This window comes from Puma concolor, chromosome D3 (genome assembly GCF_028749965.1).
Source record: "Puma concolor isolate L17-30 chromosome D3, mPumCon1.1.hap2, whole genome shotgun sequence".
Classification (NCBI taxonomy): Eukaryota; Metazoa; Chordata; class Mammalia; order Carnivora; family Felidae; genus Puma; species Puma concolor.
Window position 1 is genome coordinate 57,680,052 of NC_141678.1, and position 19,988 is coordinate 57,700,039.

At 44.0% G+C, this 19,988-nt stretch overlaps 1 protein-coding gene across 5 annotated transcripts in view; it reads left to right on the top strand.

Moving 5' to 3' along the window:
• The window catches only part of MOCOS (molybdenum cofactor sulfurase), a 57,501-nt gene that overhangs the window by 34,460 nt on the left and 3,053 nt on the right, over nt 1–19,988 (top strand). For all 5 annotated transcript variants that reach the window (XM_025931303.2, XM_086682765.1, XM_086682767.1 and 2 more), the window contains 4 exons: nt 3,005–3,083; nt 4,336–4,457; nt 11,503–11,608; nt 15,464–15,602. In XM_025931303.2, the coding sequence (XP_025787088.1) occupies nt 3,005–3,083; nt 4,336–4,457; nt 11,503–11,608; nt 15,464–15,602 (446 nt within the window). The remainder of the gene's footprint in view (nt 1–3,004; nt 3,084–4,335; nt 4,458–11,502; nt 11,609–15,463; nt 15,603–19,988) is intronic.

A 19,988-nucleotide genomic window follows, 5' to 3' on the forward strand; every position in this document is an offset into this window, starting at 1 on the left:
TCACATATTTTGCAGTCATATATTTGTAATCATATTTTGATTGTAGTATCATATATTAATTTCAAAAGAACTTACATCATATAATATCCAGTCTTTTATTTACAGTGTTTCTCTCCATTTAAGACTTTTTTAATTACTCCAAAATTTAATAATATTTTCCAGAAACTTTTACACTTTTTTTGCTATGTAATAGTTTATTGGAATATTTTTAATACTATCTTTTTTCTATTAAATATTTTAATGGCTATCAATGCATATAGAAACACTATTGATTTTTGTATGTTAATGTTTTACCCAGTACTTTTTCTGAATTCTTATTAGTTTTATTAGTTGGTCTGAAGATTTTCTTGCATATTCTGTGTAAAGAGGTATATTGTCTTCTAATAATAGTAGTATCATATCTTTCTAATTTTTACTTATCTTCTTTCTGTTTCTTACCTTATAGCTTTGGCAAGGCCTTCTTATATAATGGTGGAGCAGTGATGGAAGATATCCTTCTTTATTACTGATTTGAATAGAATGCCTTCAAAGTTTCAAAAATAAGAATGATGCTTACTGTAGGTTTTTGGTAGATTTGCTTTACCAGGCTAAAGTAGTTCCTTTCTTATTTAGCCAAATGATGACTAGTAGTCAATTCTTATTGAATGCTTTTTCTGCATCTGTTGGTCATCATATTTTTTTCCCTATAGTCTATCAGTGTGATGTCTTACACTAGTAGATTGTCTAGTAGTAAATTATCCTTGGACTCTTGGGGGGAAAAACACTACTTGACAATGATCTTTCGATACATTGATGGATTTGGTTTGCCAATATTTTGTTTAGTATTTTTTTCTGCCTATTTATTAGTGAGATTGATACATCATCTTCTCTTACTGTGCTTTTCTTATTTAAGTTTAGGTACCCAGGATATTAACTTACAAAAATAATTGAGTAGATTGCTTCTCTTCCTTTCTATTCTCTGAAGCATAAAAATATATATCATGACTAAGTAGGGTTTGTCCCAGAATGTAAAGAATGGGAGAAAGAAAGAAAACAAATACCCAATATCTTCCACTCCAAATCAGCAGCACTTTGTGAGGTGGTGTTGTGCCCCCTCCCACCATGTATCAGATACTCTGCTCACTTTCAGGGGACTCCTGCATTGTGGGTGGAGTAAGGGCATCCTTTGGCAATGCATGACAGGACAAACTAAATAATAAATAGTAAAACAGGACATTTTAATGGTTTCATGTGTGTGATTTGTCACTCCCAAAGATTTTAGGCATCCAGAGGTCAGGCTTTTTTATTTCTCAGTATCTCTGATCTGAGCATAGGGCTTAGTACATAATGAACTCATTTCCCATGAACTTTGTTGGGGGCCCTTGAGTTCAATTCATGGATGGCTTCCAGACTTTGTGGTCTTAACCAGAGGCCTGCAATGACCTTTAAGAAGGCAGCTAAAGGCCAAAGACCCTGTGTGATTTATTTAGAGCCTTGGGTAAGGATGCAAAGAGGCTGAGCACAGGCCTACCATTGGCTGTCCAGGGTGTGCAACTGTCCACATTGTCCCCACTGCTGTGGTTACTTCCTCATAACCAATGCTCCAAGCTTGCTGTACTGCTCTCCCCTGTGTGTGCATACCTCCACTATATCCTTCTCCCATCCATACTCCTTTGACATGACAGCATCTATAATTACTCAGCACAACACATTCCTTCTCTGAACTTTTTGAGCATTCTGGATTAGTTATTCTGGCTTTCCCCACACAGGGCCAGGAGTGTGAACTGGCTGTGCATGTGTAAGGTGCAGACAAGCAGGGGACGTAGTTCCCTATGGAATTCTAGATACTCAAATCGTTGCATCTCTTTCTTTGTCGTGGTGAAAGCCCTGTTGTGATGGACAGGGTCTGAGCAGCAGGCATGATCTGAAGCTTGTGATGCACCAGTTTGCTGTGCTGTGTTGTGCTCCGTGTGATGAGGAAGGACCAAGAGGGGCAGGGACGCAGGCATGCATGACATGAGCTTGCCTGAGGGACAGTGTGAGCGGTGTGACTGGCAGCCATGCTGAGAGGGCTAGAGGGCACAGGTGAGTCACACAGGAGGAGCTCCTTCTTTGAGTGTCTGCAGAATAGAGGGCACCACACATTCTGCTCAGGTGCCTTGGCTTCCTGCCTTTCCCTATACTCTTAATGGCTCATGGAGGACAAGGAGTGCAGAGTGACAGAGGGCCTGGCAGTTTCAGCCTTTACCAAAGGTCTTTCACACCTTAATGGCATTGGGCTAGTTTCCTCTCATTTCATCCACGTATCTCACTCTGATTTTATTAAAGAATGGATACCACTTTAGCTGACTAATGGGTACATGAGTGTTAACTATTATTCTTTAAACTGTTACATACATATGCTCTATACTCCTTCATACATATGATACATGTAACTAATTTTTAAAAAAGCTTCCCAACCCCACTAACATAGTAACAGTTTTATTTCTGTCTGTCTGTCTGTCTTGTCTACCTATCTATCTATCTATCCATCATGATAACAGTGATTGGCGCAGGAATCCAATTGGATGCTGACTCCCAGGAGCTGTTGAGAAATACCGCTCCATGCTGATATCTTTACAGAATGAATCTTCATGCCTGCCTATTTCTAAAGGATGTAAGGGAAACCAATGGCTTTAGTATGTAGAGTCACCCAGAGGTAGAGAAATCTTCTAAGGGATTTATAGTGTTATATAAATATATATATGTGGATGTGACTGTGGTGGATGTGACTGCGGTGGATGTGACTGCCTGAGTGCAGGGTCTTCCGTAAGAAGGCTGTTTGGTGTACAAGCTATTGTTGGTGATGACCATGCTAAAGAGAATCTCTGTGTTACAAAGAGATTTCCAAGACCTGGCCAATTATTTGATGCAATCAATTTCCAGGGTCATGACAATTCTTGTATACTTTGTGATAATGGACTTACACTTATATTGTTGTTCCTTTTGCGTGATGGTAAATCTGTCTGTAACCTTTGTTCATTAGGGATGGAGCCTATAGCGGTGCCTCTTGAGGAAAATGGTGAACGGACTCAGATTTGCCAAAGCAAGGTCTGTGCGGACAGGTGAGACTCTGCCACAGGTAAAAATCTCAGGTCCATCTGCAGGGTAGTACAGAGGGGGAAGAGAGCAATGCCCTGTAGATCTGCCCTCAGGTGCACCGCCCCCTCCCGTCCAGTGTGCTGCCTCTTTCCCCTCATGAACTCCATGCTGACCACACTGCCCCCTGCTGTTGTTCAAACCTACCAAGCATGTTCCCTAGCCATTTAGGGATACCTGCTGTTATTTACAAGGTGCATTCCTGGTTGTACATTTGAGAGCAATGCTGTTTTCTGGCTAATAAAGAGGTAGTTAGGTCTCTTCTCAGATCCATCAGTGCTCAGATGAATGAAAACAGACTTCAGTGCAATCTCTCAAAGCATCGAAGAGAATGTGAAACTAAATGAGGTTTCATTCTACTCTTCCCTTTCTACATACAGACAGGCAACTATTTGATCCAGGAAAAATTAAGGACATGTCTATCTTGTAATCCCAATGTAGGTTATTAGCAATTTTGCATTGTGAATTCTGGTGATGGGTAGATTTTAGAATAATTTTTAAAAATTTAAAGTCTTGGGGCTCCTGGGTGGCTCAGTCGGTTGAGCGTCTGGCTCTTGATCTCAGCTCAGGTCTTGATCTCAGGGTCAAGCCCCGTGTTGTTCTCCATGCCCAACATGGAGCCTACTTAAAAATTTAAAAAATTAAAAAAATTTTTTTGAATAAAAAAATTAAATTCTTGAAATTATACTTAAAAAGTCTCTAATATTACAGAGTTTTTAAAAAACTGGATCAATGAATGCACTTATACTGGTAACTGAGAGCCATAGTGCTCTTTCCACAGACCAGACCTATTATTCCATGTGGTCTGGCCATGAGGGAAAAGATTCGCTGGTGTGTGGTAAAAACCCAGAACATATGTCTGGGTTCAAGGGCTTCTTAAAGCAAAATGTTGCTCTGGAAGCTCCCAAATTCTAAGCTTGGTGGTATTCAGTGGCTATAATGGACATAAACAAGGTCTTTTAAGAGGAACTTCCAAAGCTTCTTATCTGATCTGAAGGTTTCGCATGAGCAGCGGGCCTTGGGTCTTCCTGTGCTTTGGGTATTTGCCTGCAGCTTCCTGAGTGCTCCCTTCTCCCTGGGGCCCAATACCGTATTTACATTACATTCAGTATTATATTATATTGTATTATATCTTACAATTGAAAATATTTTTGCTATTTATATTATTACTTAAAGGAATACTATAGAACATTCACCACCCCCCCTTTTATCCCCCAGGGTAAATACTTATAATTGTGGAGAAAAAATTTCAAGCTGGTTGTCAAGATTTTTTGGCCATCCATGTCAATTGCTCAAACAAAGTTCAAACTTTCAAAGAAGTGCAAAGAAGCGGGTCAAAGGTATCACATTTCTGGTTGGTTCTTAGGGGACAGGAACTTGGGTTTACTCTTGCATACATCAAAATCAGCCCATGATTTATGAGTTCGAGCCCTACATCGGGCTTGCTGCTGTCAGCACAGAGCCTGCTTCAGATCCTCTGTCCCCCTCTCTCTGCCCCTCCCTTCCTTTTCTCTCCTCTTCCTCTCTCTCAAAAATAAAAATAAACATTGAAGAAAAAATCAGCTCCTGAAGTGAATTCCCAGGGTGACTTGCTCTTGTGCAGAAAGCAGGGTGGTCCAGAGGACCCATGTGTGGTCTCTAGGATGACCCCGAGGAGGTACAGGTGGGGTTCCACCCAGCTGTTTTGCCTCTGACAAGTGCTCTGTCTCAGTCTGTCGTGTTTAGAAGCACAATTTCATTGGGGTTATATAAAAACACTGGTAGCTTGGGGGCTCCTGGGTGGCTCAGTCGGTTAAGCATCAGACTTGGGCTCAGGTCATGATCTCACAGTTTGTGAGTTTGAGCCCCGCATCGGGCTCTGTGCTGACAGCTCAGAACCTGGAGCCTGCTTCGGATTCTGTGTCTCCCTCTCTCTCTGCCCCTCCTCTGCTCATGCTCTGTCTCTCCCTGAAAACAAACAAACAAACAAACAAACAAACAAACAAACAAACATTGGTAGCTTGTTATGCCCTCAGTTTGTATGTGGGAACGAGAAAACCTGGTTGCTGGTCTTGGCTCTGTCACCACATGCCTGAGAACTTGGCCAATGCGGAGCCTCTTGGTGCCCAGACAGATGTAGACCTCAATGCCTTCGACTTATAAAAATGCTGGTGGTTTTTCCTGCCGTAGCTGTTGTGAGCTGAAGGGAGACAGCAGAGAAGAAAGTACAGTAGAACCTTGGTTTGCAAGCATAATTTGTTCTGGAAACAGGCTTGTAATCCAAAGTACTTTTATAGCAAAGTGAATTTCCCCATGAAATAATGGAAACTCAGATGATTTGTTCCACGACCCCAAAATATTCATATAAAAATGATTACGGTACAGTGATATGATACAAAATAATAAAGTAAATACAAAATATAAAGAAAAATAAATCTGTACTTACCTTTAAAAACCTTTGTGACTGGTGTGAGGGAGACAAGAGCAAGGAGGGTTATTGTATAGGACAACTTTCTTTTTTTTTTTTTTTTTTTTAAATTTTTTTTTTTTTTCAACGTTTATTTATTTCTGGGACAGAGAGAGACAGAGCATGAACGGGGCAGGGGCAGAGAGAGAGGGAGACACAGAATCGGAAACAGGCTCCAGGCTCCGAGCCATCAGCCCAGAGCCCGACGCGGGGCTCGAACTCACGGACCGCGAGATCGTGACCTGGCTGAAGTTGGAGGCTTAACCGACTGCGCCACCCAGGCGCCCCAGGACAACTTTCATTATCACTAACAGATGTTGACTACAGTACAGTATTAAAACAATTTTTTTTAAACGTTTCTTTATTTTTGAAGGAGAGAGAGAGAGAGCCTGAGTGGGGGAGGAGCAGAGAGAGAGAGAGAGAGAGACACAGAATCCAAAGCAGGCTCCAGGCTCTGAGCTGTCAGCACAGAGCCCGACATGGGGCTTGAACTCACGAGCTGTGAGATCGTGACCTGAGCTGAAGTTGGACGCTTAACCGACTGAGCCACCCAGGTGCCCCTACAGTATAGTATTAATGAACTCTTGTCAGATACTATGTTTAATGTTACTGGCAATAAGGCAGCAGAGGAAAAGGTCTATATCTGCAGGCAGCCTGACCTAAATGAAGCAAAACATTTCTAAGCTTCCTCTTGTATGGAAAAGCAAAGGACTGTCCATAGGTGCTTTGAAGTGACAAAAAAATACACTAGTGCCAGCTGTGGGCACCTTCCCACATTCTGAAAAATCACTGATTTCTGCCAAACACTGCAGCTTGAGACTGACCATCCAAGCATGGGACATGATCACCCACAATCCCACAGTGAGAGAGAGAGAGAGGTTTGCTCATCTTACGGAACGCTCAGAGAACAAATTTCTCGCAATCCAAGGTTTTACTGTACTTGGAAGTTAACAGTACCACATGGGAAGAAGAGATCGCTTTCAGGTGTCTGCTCAAGTGCCAGCTTCTCAGGGAAGCCTACTTGACTGCTCTCCTCAGGACCAGAGCCCCCACCTGAACCTCTGTGGCTCGTTCCCTGTTTTATTTTCTGTGGGGTGCTTTTCGCATCTGAGAGGCCATGCATTTCACTCAGTTATTCTGTTTATTAGACTGTGATACATTTTAAGCCCTGGGAGGACGGGGATTTTTGTGCACTTTGTTCAGTGCTGCATCCGCTGTGCTCAGAACAGCGTCTGGCACGTAGTAGTTGCTCGGTAAATACTAGATGAAGGAATGAAGGGGTCACTGCCACATTACTGATTTGTGTAAGGATGACCTGGCTTAGTGGTTAGCTCCCAGAGAGACTGGCTTGTAAATCTGAGTAACAATGTGACAGTATGGGGACCAGTGACTGGATCTAGTGACCTGCACAGATGAACCCATGAATCCCTGAATACGTATGATAGAGAATTCAACGGATGTAAAATACTTGCACATTTCAGAAGTGTTGACAGTTTGGCATGTCATAAGTTGTGCAAGAAGTTGAGTTGCTATGTGATGGAGAACGGGAATAAATGTATGCTGCTCTTACTGAGGGGGTGAGCTGATGGTGTTTGGGAGTGGGTAAGCTTAGAGACATGATGAAAGGGGAGAGAGAGATGGGCACTCCGAGTAGGGACATGCAAGGAGTGGGGCTCGACGGGACCAGGGCCACCATCTAAATGAGTTGATAGAATAAGGTCCAGTGGTTCCTGGTGCCTGCTGTCTACTTGGGGCTCAGCTGGGTCTTTAGGATGCTGGCTGAGATTATGAAGCAACGGCTGTGGTCCTCCAAGATCTAAGCTTAGAGGCAACGACCTACCAGTACACAGTGACACTAACATAAAGGTGACAATAAAGGTCTATGCAAAGGGCATGGGTTGGTGGGGGGAGGTATCTTCTATACAGGGAGTGAGTTACGGAGGGCTTCAGGGAGGAGATGACTTTGGCGCTGCGTCTTAACATGAGAGCAGGAGTTTTCTAGGCAGAGAGAGGCGGAAAGGTTAGTCGGGAGCAGTATGGCAGGCCTTGGCATTTCACGGGCCCAGAGAGGCGTTTAGGAGGGCTGAAGGTGGGAGGGGAGCCATGGGTGAGAGCTGGGGAGAAAGGATGAATGCTTGGCTTGAGGAGTCAGTAAGTGCTACCTTGTGGTTGGGGGCATTCATTGCAAACTCTAAGCTGAGGAGTTTCGTGATGCCACACGTGTTAGAAAGATACTCTTGGCGCGATGTGGAGGCTGCTTCAGAGAGGGAGGTGAGAGAAGCACAGGGGCCAGGCAGGAAGTGCCAGTGACTGTCCTCGTGGGAGGTGGGGACCTGGGTGAGGCAAAGGTAGGTGCAGAGAGGTCTGTCCCCTGCATGATGCAGTGTCAGGGAGCGTCAGCTTGAGAACATTATACTTTGAGGATGCCTTTTATGGTGGAGACGTCCCTGACGGTCTAGGCCACTGGTCTTTGAATAATTTTAGGTTGGTATACCTGAGAGGAACCTTTTTTTTTTTTTCCAATATATGAAATTTATTGTCAAATTGGTTTCCATACGACACCCAGTGCTCATCCCAAAAGGTGCCCTCCTCAATACCCATCACCCACCCTCCCCTCCCTCCCACCCCCCATCAACCCTCAGTTTGTTCTCAGTTTTTAACAGTCTCTTATGCTTTGGCTCTCTCCCACTCTAACCTCTTTTTTTTTTTTTTTCTTTTTTCCCTCCCCTCCCCCATGGGTTTCTGTTAAGTTTCTCAGGATCCACATAAGAGTGAAACCATATGGTATCTGTCTTTCTCTGTATGGCTTATTTCACTTAGCATCACACTCTCCAGTTCCATCCACGTTGCTACAAAAGGCCATATTTCATTCTTTCTCATTGCCACGTAGTACTCCATTGTGTATATAAACCACAATTTCTTTATCCATTCATCAGTTGATGGACATTTAGGCTCTTTCCACAATTTGGCTATTGTTGAGAGTGCTGCTATAAACATTGGGGTACAAGTGCCCCTATGCATCAGTACTCCTGTATCCCTTGGGTAAATTCCTAGCAGTGCTATTGCTGGGTCATAGGGTAGGTCTATTTTTAATTTTCTGAGGAACCTCCACACTGCTTTCCAGAGCGGCTGCACCAATTTGCATTCCCACCAACAGTGCAAGAGGGTTCCCATTTCTCCACATCCTGTCCAGCATCTATAGTTTTCTGATTTGTTCATTTTGGCCACTCTGACTGGCGTGAGGTGATATCTGAGTGTGGTTTTGATTTGTATTTCCCTGATAAGGAGCGACGTTGAACATCTTTTCATGTGCCTGCTGGCCATCCGGATGTCTTCTTTAGAGAAGTGTCTATTCATGTTTTCTGCCCATTTCTTCACTGGGTTATTTGTTTTTCGGGTGTGGAGTTTGTTGAGCTCTTTATAGATTTTGGATACTAGCCCTTTGTCCGATATGTCATTTGCAAATATCTTTTCCCATTCTGTTGGTTGCCTTTTAGTTTTGTTGGTTGTTTCCTTTGCTGTGCAGAAGCTTTTTATCTTCATAAGGTCCCAGTAATTCATTTTTGCTTTTAATTCCCTTGCCTTTGAGGATGTGTCGAGTAAGAGATTGCTACGGCTGAGGTCAGAGAGGTCTTTTCCTGCTTTCTCGAGAGGAACCTTTTTAAAGCTACGTTATTTACACTGTCATCTAAATTCGCCAGTGGAATTTCAATATTTAGTGGTTTGATTTTCAAGAATATTCATTAAAGTATATATATGGACAAACTGTCTTTTGATGGTCAGGAATTTTCTTTCTTTCCTTTCCCTTCTTCGACTTATACTTCCATTCCACTCCCTTGATGGAATTTTATCTTAGCGTTATATATTGTATGCTTGAAAATCTTTTCTTGTTCACTCTACCATATTCATGTGAAGCCACAATTATATGTAAATTGAAATGTATACACATTTTCCAAGTTTACGATGATCACGAGTCTAAGTGTTAGATCTTTTTGGTTGAGTCCCTCTTTAATGGTACACAGTTTATCAAAGCAACAGAAGTACATTATACATTTTGAAAAATAGTTAATGAACAGAAAGAGAAAACATTGTTGAGAAGGAATCTCTTACTGAGATGCCTGAGCCCTCCCCCACCGCCCCACCCCTGCCATTCAGTCCCGTATCCATGAATGAATGTCACCTGTGCCCAGAATAGCCTATGCTCAGCACTGATTCTTTTCTGGAGAACCCTATTTAAGTCACTACAGAGCTGGGGACTGAAGGAATTTGGTTAATGCACTGTCACTCAAACCTTTCTTCTGAGGCACATGACCAAAGCACAGGGATCTAACATTATGATGACTTAATCATCTGTCATGTGGCCACTTAATTAGGTTGGGCAGTTTTGTGTATAGTGAGGAATGGGAACCCATCTGACCTAGGGGAGGCTCATTCACCCAAGCTTTAGAGGCTTGTATTTTCTCAGCACAGACCCCAGGGCTTTGAATGGGGCTTTTGTTTTCCACCCTGGAGTTTTAGCCTCCATGGCAATGTGCTTTAGGAGAGGCGAGCCTTTCTTCTGGGAAGTGCAAAAAGGGCCTTTGCGGAGGGGGCTGGGATTCCACCTCCCTCTTCTGACAGAACCATTTTAGCAAAAAGAACATTTGGAAGTAGAGGATCTGAAAAGCAATTGTCTTAAAAGTATCCATTCTTGTGTGTGCTGGGTTCCACACATTTGGTTCGGAGACAGCTCGCTAGGCTTTGGCCCAGCTGACACTTTTTCTCAACATCTCCCGTGAAGACAGCGACGGCCTCCCAACGAATGGTCTAACAGAAAGTGCTAGCAGTTCTGGGCACACTTGATATTTTCTTTCGCTGGCTTTTTCCCCTTCTAGTAGTTTTAAAACTCGTATTAGTTATTTCTGAAGTCAATATCACACACTTGCCTAAGGACAAAAGACAGCTTTCCCTGACCGGACTCAGACCTTCCTGGGCCTGTGGCTCTCATCAAGGTCCCGCTTTCCACCATCTCGGGGAAGCTCCCTATCCCTGCCTCCCTCTCACTTCTCCTTCTCTAAATGTTGCCTCCCGGTCTTCTTTGCTGGGGACAATTTCACTTGGGCATTTTATTATTATTATTTTTCCAGATTATTAACAGCTCATTTTCTATTTCTGAGAGGTTTAAGCAATGCTTAGAACATTTTTATTATTTCCAGGCCACCATTTTTTTTCCCCTTATAGAAATCGTCTCTCCTTTTTAAAAATGCAAGCCAATGGAAGCAGGATTCGTTTGCATGCCGAGAAAGCAATTCTTCTTTTTAATTTATTTAAACTTTTTTTATTGAGGTATACGTGACATATAACACTATATTAGTTTCAGACGTACAGCATAACGATTTGGTATTTGTATGTATTGAGAAATGGCCACCACAATAAATCTGGTTAACATCTGTCACCATACACAGTTAAATTTTTTTTCTTGTGATGAGAACTTTTAAGATTTATTCTCTTAGCAACTTTCAAATATGCAGTACAATGTTATTAAGTATAGTCACCACGGTGTACATTACCTCCTTGTGATGTATTTATTTCATAACTGAAGCTTGTATCTTTTGACTCCATCCTGTGTCCATCCTGCCCTCCCCCACCCCCTGCCTCTGTTCACCACCAGTCTGTTCTCTGTGTCTATGAGCTTGTTTTGTTTGTTTGTTTTGGATTCCACATATAAGTGAGATCATATGGCATTTCTGTCTGACTCATTTCATTTAGTATACTGCCCTCAGGGTCTATCCATGTTGTCACAAATGGCAAGATTTCATTCTTTTTTATGGCTGAGTAATTTATATAGATAGATAGATAGATATAGATAGATATACATATATATGTACATTATGTGTGTGTGTGCGTGTCTGTGTGTGTGTATTTAGCAACTTCTTTTAAAAATACCCCATCACTTTTAGATCAATCTGCTGGTTCAACAGCCACCCTTTCTCTGGTGAATGAAGCACAGTATTTGCTGATAAATAGACCCAGCGTTTTGGAGCTTCAGCAGCAATTAAATGCCAGGTAAGACATGGGAATAGCCTTGGGAATAGCAGGCAGGTGTAACCACTTGACTCTGAGGGTGAGCCTTGCACCTGCCTGGGGAGTCGTGGAGTGCAGACGAGAGACTGAGGCCCCAAGAAGTTACAAAGCCCTTTGGGTCCAGCTCCCACGTCTCTCTTGATGACTTCATGATGTTTAGCGAACCCCAACTCTCATTTTTAATCATTCCATTTCTTAGCATTTGCTTTAATGGAATTGAACTTGACCCAGTTTCATTGCCCGTCCTCCCACCGCCCTCTGTTCCCTAGGAGCCTTGCCCTATTTCCACAATCCTTTTGAGTGAAAAGGGTGGTTATGAAAGCTTTTAAAGTTGTAACTGTAGATATTATATGTTTGTATCAGCAGACAGAACCGAGAGCACTGGCTGCTCACTTCCACCCGAGGTGCTGCTAAGGGCCCTGACGTATTAGCGGGTCAGCTCCAGAAAGAGTTAGTTCAACCCCCTTTGTTGTATTTAGAGGAAATTGAAGTCCCAAGGGAATCAGACAATTAGGGCAAAAAATGGCCCCACTGTTATGTGACAGCTGTGTCCAGCTGCTTATTCCTAGTCCACAGGCCAGGAGAGGTGTGCACACGCCCGTCACCATGAGCCAGGTATCCTGTGACTCTTACGTGCCTTGTGGTCTTGGGCACATGTGTGCACACTCAGAAACACGTACAAAGGTAGCTTAATAAAAATAACAAAGATGGGCTGTTTGTAGTGATTCCTGTTTGTAGTCGTTGGCAAAAACGTGCAACAGAGTTCCCTGGCCATGGCCTCGCTCACTCTCCTTGGGTCTAGAAGTATGGTGCAGCTTCATGGTCCCTGGGTGTTCACTGAGCTATCCCGGCATCAAGTGACACTCCTCCTCAGGGACCCAGAGCCCTGGAGAGAGCAGGTCAGTGGTTTTCTAGGGTTCTTTGTGTGGAAAAAATAGGAGGGGGAGACCGGCTTGCTGCAATCCTGGTTCCTACCAGGAGGGGACTGTGTTTCCTACTGGTGTCTGAGCGCAGGGCTGACAAGCAGGCAGTGGGTGTGACAGGTTAAGTGGACCAGCCTGTGCCTTGTGCCTGGGAGGGCCACTGGGGGCTGTGGTTGCTGTATCTCTGTTCTACTTTCAAATTTGATGGACTCTATAGTGTATATGCTGATCATATCTTTTTTAAAAAATTTATATCCAAGTTAGTTAGCATGTAGTGCAATAACGGTTTCGGGAGTAGAATCCCCTGATTCATCCCCTACATAGAACACCCAGTGCTCATCCCAACAAGTGTCCTCCTTAATGCCCCTTCAGCCATTTAGCCCAACCCCCACCCACAACCCCTCCAGCAACCCTCAGTGTGTTCTCTATATTTAAGAGTCTCTTACGTTTTGTCCCCCTCCCTGTTTTTATATTATTTTTGCTTCCCTTCCCTTGTGTTCATCTGTTTTGTATCTTAAATTCCACAGGAGTGGAATCATATGATATTTGTCATTCTCTAATTTCGCTTAGCATAGTACCCTCTAGTCCATGCACATCGTTGCAAATGGCAAGATTTTATTCTTTTTGATTGCTGAGTAATACTCCATTGTGTGTGTGTGTGTGTGTGTGTGTGTGTGTGTGTGTGTGTGTGTATATATATATATATATATATATATATATATATATATATACACATACCACATCTTCTTTGTCCATTCATCTGTTGATGGACATTTGGGCTCTTTCCACACTTTGGCTCTTGTCAAAAGAGCTGCTAGAAACGTTGGGGTGCACGTGTCCCTTTGAAACAACACACCTGTGTCCCTTGGATAAATACCTAGTAGTGCAATTGCTGGGTCGTAGGGTAGTTCTATTTTTAACTTTTTGAGGAATCTCCATACTGTTTTCTCGAGTGGCTCCACCAGCTGACATTCCCACCAGCGGTGCAAAATAGATCCTCTTTCTCTGCATCCTCACCAACATCTGTTGTTGCCTGAGTTGTTAATGTTAGCCCTTCTGACAGGTGTGAGGTGGTATCTCATTGTGGTTTTGGTGTGTATTTCCCTGATGATGACCATAATATCTTTTGAACATAAAACTTTCCCTTTTACAAAACACAAAGGGAACGTTTGTAACTTGGAGGCTAAATCCAGAATCCAAGGATTTTAGGACTGGAAAGTGCTAGCCCTCTCATTTCAGATGAAGAAACTGTAGTGCTGAAACTAGACTTGGTTATCCTGGTCCCGGCTTTGCACTCACCAGCCCCTGCTGGAAGGGGATTGGGATATTACAGCCTTGTCCTCCACCAGGGCTTTTCAGCTCTGTTTCCAGGGAAAATTCCGGGCGTACTTTGGGACTACCCCATCCCCCAACTTAAAAAATTTTTTCTTTGTTGAAGCACAACAAAGCACAAAAATTGTAAGTACATATCTCAATTAATTTTTACATATGTATATATATATATACACCCATGTACCACTGCCCAGACCAATTAGAGAACATCTCTAGTACGCCAGAAACCTTCTTCGTATGCCGTCAGTCAGTCCAACAGAAGATCACCACTATTCTGACTTCTTTTATCATCGATCATTTCGCTTGTTCTTGAACCCAATATGACGGGATCACACAATGTGTTCTTCTATTGACGTTTTCAGATGCTTTATTAAAAAAATTTTTTTTTACATTTATTTATTTTTGAGAGACAGAGCACAAGTGGGGGAGGGGCAGGGAGAGAAGAAGACACAGAATCCAAAGCAGGCTCCAGGCTCCGAGCGGTCAGCATAGAGCTTGACGTGGGGGTCGAACTCACAAACTGAGAGATCATGACCTGAGCCGAAGTCAGACACTCAGCTGACTGAGCCACCCAGGTGCCCCTCAGATGCTTTATTTTTCGTTCTTTTTCCCTTTGGTGCATGGAGGTGCAGAGAGCCATTTTATGGGACCTCATGGCCATAAACCAAAATCTTAAACAAGAATTACAAAAATAGTGAATGCTCATTAAAACTGCAAATAGTACAGAAGTTAGGAAGTAAATTTGTTTTTATGGAGATAAAGTTGACATACAACATTATATTAGTTTCAGGTGTACAATAGCATGATTCGTTACTTGTACATAGTGAGAAACAATCACTACAATAAGTCTGGTTAACATCTGTCACCCTATATAGTTACAAATTCTTTTTCGTGTGATGAGAACTTGTAAGATGTACTCTTTTAGCAACTTTCAAATATGCAGTACGGTATTAACGACTATGGTCATCGCACTGCATGTTACATCCCCATGATGTATTTATTTTATAACTGGAAGTTTGTGCCTTTTGGCCCCCTTCACCCATTTTGCCCGCTCCCACCCCTGCCTTTGGTAACCACCAGTCAGTTCTCTGTAGAAAATCAATACTAAAACCTCCCATATGTATGCATTGTTGCTTTATGGAGTGCTCATATCCAAAAACAAAGTAGGCGCTCTTGGAACATCTTAGGTCCTTGGTAGTTAAGCCTGTTGACACTCCTTAAGTGCCTTGTCCAGACTCGCGACGTAGAACTGGTCTTTTCGTAGAAGTTTGTTCATTTGACTCCTGTTCCCTTGGTTTCCAGAGTCCTTTGTCTCTTCAGCTAAGATCTACTTACTCTTTGCACTTCCTCTTGTGGGCCTGTCCATGGAGATGGGATCATCTCCCATGGAACACCATCAAGGTCTGCCTAACGGATGCGTGTCTGCTGGTCTTAACACTCTTGGTAGAAGCTGGTTCTGATCATCTAGGCTCGGGCCTGAGAACAGTTGATGAAGTCAGGCATCAAGGGCTAGAAATGTTGAATAATTGCGCCTCCATTGTCTGCTCTTCCCACTACCCCCCTTTTGGCATGTCTTAAACAGTGATGCGAATGGAAAGGAGGAATTATTCCCGATGAAAGAACTCATCTCACGTTTCCGTGCCAATATTATTACCAGTGGAACAAGCCCTTTTGAAGAAGAGACGTGGGATGAGATTTCAGTCGGTTCCTTGCGTTTCCAGGTGAGTCGGGGATGTTCAGTTATCCTCCCTCAAGGGTTGCCGATGGAGACTGACCTCCGTCTGTGGCCTGGCCGGTGGCAGGTGGGAATCCCCTGTCTGTCTTTGACTCTGACCCGCAAAGCCTCAGCTGGGGGGTTTGTGACATCTGCATTCTGGGACTCCCCTTGGAAGGATCCATCTCTTATTCCCTACGAGGGTGGCAGCAGTCAGTTGCCCGTGGGACAGAGAGAAGGTGCTCCTACAGGTGGTCAGGGCTCAGTGCCGCCTCCATCTCATAATTATGTTTGGGCTTAAACTGTGTTTTCTTAGAATGCTTGTGTCTATGGGAACATTCTCCTCCTGGAACCGGTTGCACTTTCCTGATGTCTGGTGCTGGTGGAGGAGGACCCAGATGTCTAGTGGTCCCTCAGTGTCCGTGGCCACCACTCTACCTTCTTCCCACGCCCTGGCTTCCTGCCTTGCTGGCCTTTGTGGAGGAGCTTACAGTCAGAGAGGTGAAGCTGCCCCCTGCCCTCTCTCCCCAGGCTCCGGCTCCCCAAACAGTGCTGTGGGCTTGAAAAAATGTGAGAGAGCCTTAGGCTAAAACCTACATTCTTCCTTGGAGACAACAGGGCTCCTGAGACCTGATCCCTCTGACCTCTCTAGCCCTCCCGTTGCCTGCCACACCATCCGTCTCTACATTTCCTAAACACGCCAAGCTTCCTGTCTCAGCGTGTCCCTTCTGCTTGGCGTGTTCTTCCTGCAGCCACTTCAGGGTCTCTACTCAGATGGCACCTCCTTGGGAAGGTCAGGCTCTTAAGCATAGCACCTGCTTATCCCTTCAGAGCACACGAGGGTGGGGACTAGTATGTTTTGTTCAGCTGTACCTCTAGGGCCCAGAACAGTCTTGGCCCAGAGTCAGTGCTCAATAACCATCGAGAGAATGAATGGACAGGAAAGGTAAGGAATAGCTAGGGACAGAAGGATGGGTCATCTGCACAGAATGTCCTTGGTACTTTAGTGGGGGATGATATTATCTTAATAGTAATATTATTAATCTTGGTATTCACCGTCTACCTTGGGGCTATCTTGTGTCCCGGCTCTGCACCTGGAAGGAACACCACTGTGGTATCCAGAAAAGCAGCAGGCAGTCATTTAAATCTTCCTGGAAGAATGGTGGAGGTCTAGGGTTGTGGACGGCACTTAAATTTCACGGCATGAAGAAGTCCCAGAGAATTTTTTTTATCCACTTACCTCCCCAAACCTCCTCTTATCCTGGCAGCTTTTCTTCCTTGAAAAAACAATCTCTTCTCTCCCAGACATTGACGCCCACAGGCCTCTCTCTGGCACCAGCCCTCCTGCTGTTCCTCCTCACCCCTGCATCTGACTTACTCTTCTCTTCCTCATTTCCTGTTTCTCTGTCCCTGCTGTGTCTTTAAAACACTTGCTCTTATGTATCCTGCCTGATGCAGAGTAGGTATTAATACCTGTTGTTTGATAAATGGAGAGAAGGAGGAAGAAAAGGAAGAAAGGGAGAGGAGAGAGAAGGAACTAGAACGAGCTTATTGTCGCTGTCAGACAATTCTGACACTGTTGTCACTTGGCAACAATAGCATCTGCAGTTTGTCAGCTACCTGGGGCCATAAATACAAGGAAGATTCTTTAAGAAATTTTTCTGAGATGTTCTGCTCTCCTTCATTTTTATTAAAAAATTTAAAAATATTTATTTTTGAGAGAGAGAGAGAGAGCACGAGGAGGAGAGGGGCAGAGAGAGGGAGACACAGAATCTGAAACAGGCTCCAGTCTCTGAGCTGTCAGCACAGAGCCCAACGTGGGGCTCGAACTCATGGACCGCGAGATCATGACCTGAGCCGAAGTTGGCCGCTTAACCAACTGAGCCACCCAGGCGTCCCAATGCTTTGTTTTCTTTAGATCAGTGTTCTTAATAAACATTCATTAGTAAAAGTTAAAATATGCCTGCCCTTTGGCCTAATCATCTCACTTATAGAAATCTAGTCCATAAAATACACCTGTACAAGTATGCAGAGTTCTATTACAAGTTTATTTATTGTAATGCTTTTAGAAATATGAAAAATTGAGGGGCACCTGGGTGGCTCAGTTGGTTAGGCTTCCGACTTTGGCTCAGGTCATGATCTCACAGCCCATGAGTTTGAGCCCCGCGTCAGGCTCTGTGCTGACAGCTTAGAGCCTGGGCTGCTTCAGATTGTGTCCCCCCTCTCTCTCTGCCCCTCCCCCACTCGTGCTCTGTCTTGCTCTGTCTCTCAAAAATAAATGTTAAAAAAAAAAAGTTTGCAAACCAGGAGCCCCCAAACCAAAACATGAAATATGAAAAATTGGAGGCCATCAGAAATATCCATAAAAGGGAGATTGTTTAAATAAATTATGCTATATTCATACAGTGTAGTCCTGTGCAGGCACTAAAAAGTGTGAACTATAGTTAGTACTATGCCTTGCAAAAACTAAATGCTTAAAAGATGTTTGCCGATGATAATACTCAGGCTGAGGCTGTTGCAATGCAAAAAGACTTAGCACATTTCTTTTAGAAAGTCATTTTTCACTGGGTATCATCAAATCATAAAAACTTTTATACCTATTGGCTTTATAGTCTCATTTAGAGAGATCAAACCCCCTCCCCCCCAAGTTTTAAATCTCTTTTAGAAATTCATTTTTCACTGGCTATCATCAAATCATAAAAACTTTTATACCCGTTGGCTTTATAATCTCATTTAGAGAGATCAAACCCCCTCCCCCCAAGTTTTAAACAGCAAATGGGGTTATGTGGATTAAGACCTTCACTGCAAAATTATTAACGGCTAAGAATTAGAAACCGGCTAGTAGAACTTGGCTTCATAGAACATCACCCCACAGGAATGCCAGGCCATCATGAAAATCTCAAGCCCAAGGATGAGGTAGGTGGTCTCTGTGTATAGACATGGAGGGCGCCCAGTGTGTATTGTGGAGTAATGAAATCAGGGAAGACACCCCGCGGCCTCTGAGAGCTCTGGGAGTGTGTTGCACGGGTGCATGTGTGGTTGTGTCCAGCTCCGAGCTGCAGTCTGGAGGGATCTATAGCCACATCAGCAGCACTTGCCTCTCAAGACAGCGAGGGAGGCCGCTGCTGAGTGCTTTCTCTTTAAACCTTTTTTAAATGTTTATTTATTTTGGGGGGAGAGAGAGGAGGGGGGGCAGAGTGCAAGTGGGGAGGGGCAGAGAGAGGGAGACACAGAATCCAAAGCAGGCTCCAGGCTCTGAGCTGTCAGCACAGAGACTAACTCAGGGTTTGAATTCACGAACCGCGAGACTGTGACCTGAGCCTAGGTCAGACGCTTAACTGACTGAGTCACCCAGGCACCCTGAGTGCTTTCTTTTTTTAACTCTTTTTTTTTTTTAATTTTTTTTTCAACGTTTTTTATTTATTTTTGGGACAGAGAGAGACAGAGCATGAACGGGGGAGGGGCAGAGAGAGAGGGAGACACAGAATCGGAAACAGGCTCCAGGCTCCGAGCCATCAGCCCAGAGCCTGACGCGGGGCTCGAACTCACCGAGCGCGAGATCGTGACCTGGCTGAAGTCGGACGCTTAACCGACTGCGCCACCCAGGCGCCCCTCTTTTTTCACTCTTAAAGCTGCTCTGTATAGTTTGAGTTATTTTTCAAAGAACATGTATACTAGTAAACAATTTTTTTTTTAATGCCAATGGATGAGAGGGCTAGAGAAAAATGCTTAAAAAATGATGATGTTTTAAGAAAATTGATTTCTTCGCCTTGGTGTTTGAAAAAAGTGTCTGGAAAATATTTTTCCCTCTGCCAGCTTGAGAAACTTTTAAGAGAGCCTTTTGGCCAAAGCGACAGGAGTTTTACATGAAGTGCTATCTGTCAGGTGGCAGCTGGGGCCCAGGCCCAGGCCCAGGGCTGGTGGGACGTCCATTCTGTGGGACATAGCTCTGCAGGGCCAGAGGGAGCCTGGCCTGGGAATCATAGTTTTCTAGGCAGAGGAGGTAGCGTGTTCTGTACTTGCTCTTGGAGGGCTTAGTGTTCTATCTTGAGGCAGTCTTTTTCCATCTCAGACATTCTCATGCACAAGAATCCTGGGCGTGGCATCCTAGAAATAGTGTCTGGAATCCTCACCAAATCAAGCGAAGGGGCTGAGTGAGGCAATGAGGCCTGGAGAGGTCATAGGTCTGCTCAGTGTCAAGGCCAGTGCTGGGCAGAGCCCTGTACAGCACAGCCCAGCTGCTTGCGGAGGCCTGGGAGCCTTGACTTTGGAGCTACCTTGAGGTTGTATTTCCATTGGTTTAAGGTCCACCAGCCAGAAGGCGAGTGCTAGGAACAGGCCAAGACACATCCAGATTTAGCCGTTTCTAGCTTCAGTGCGTACTTGGTGTTTG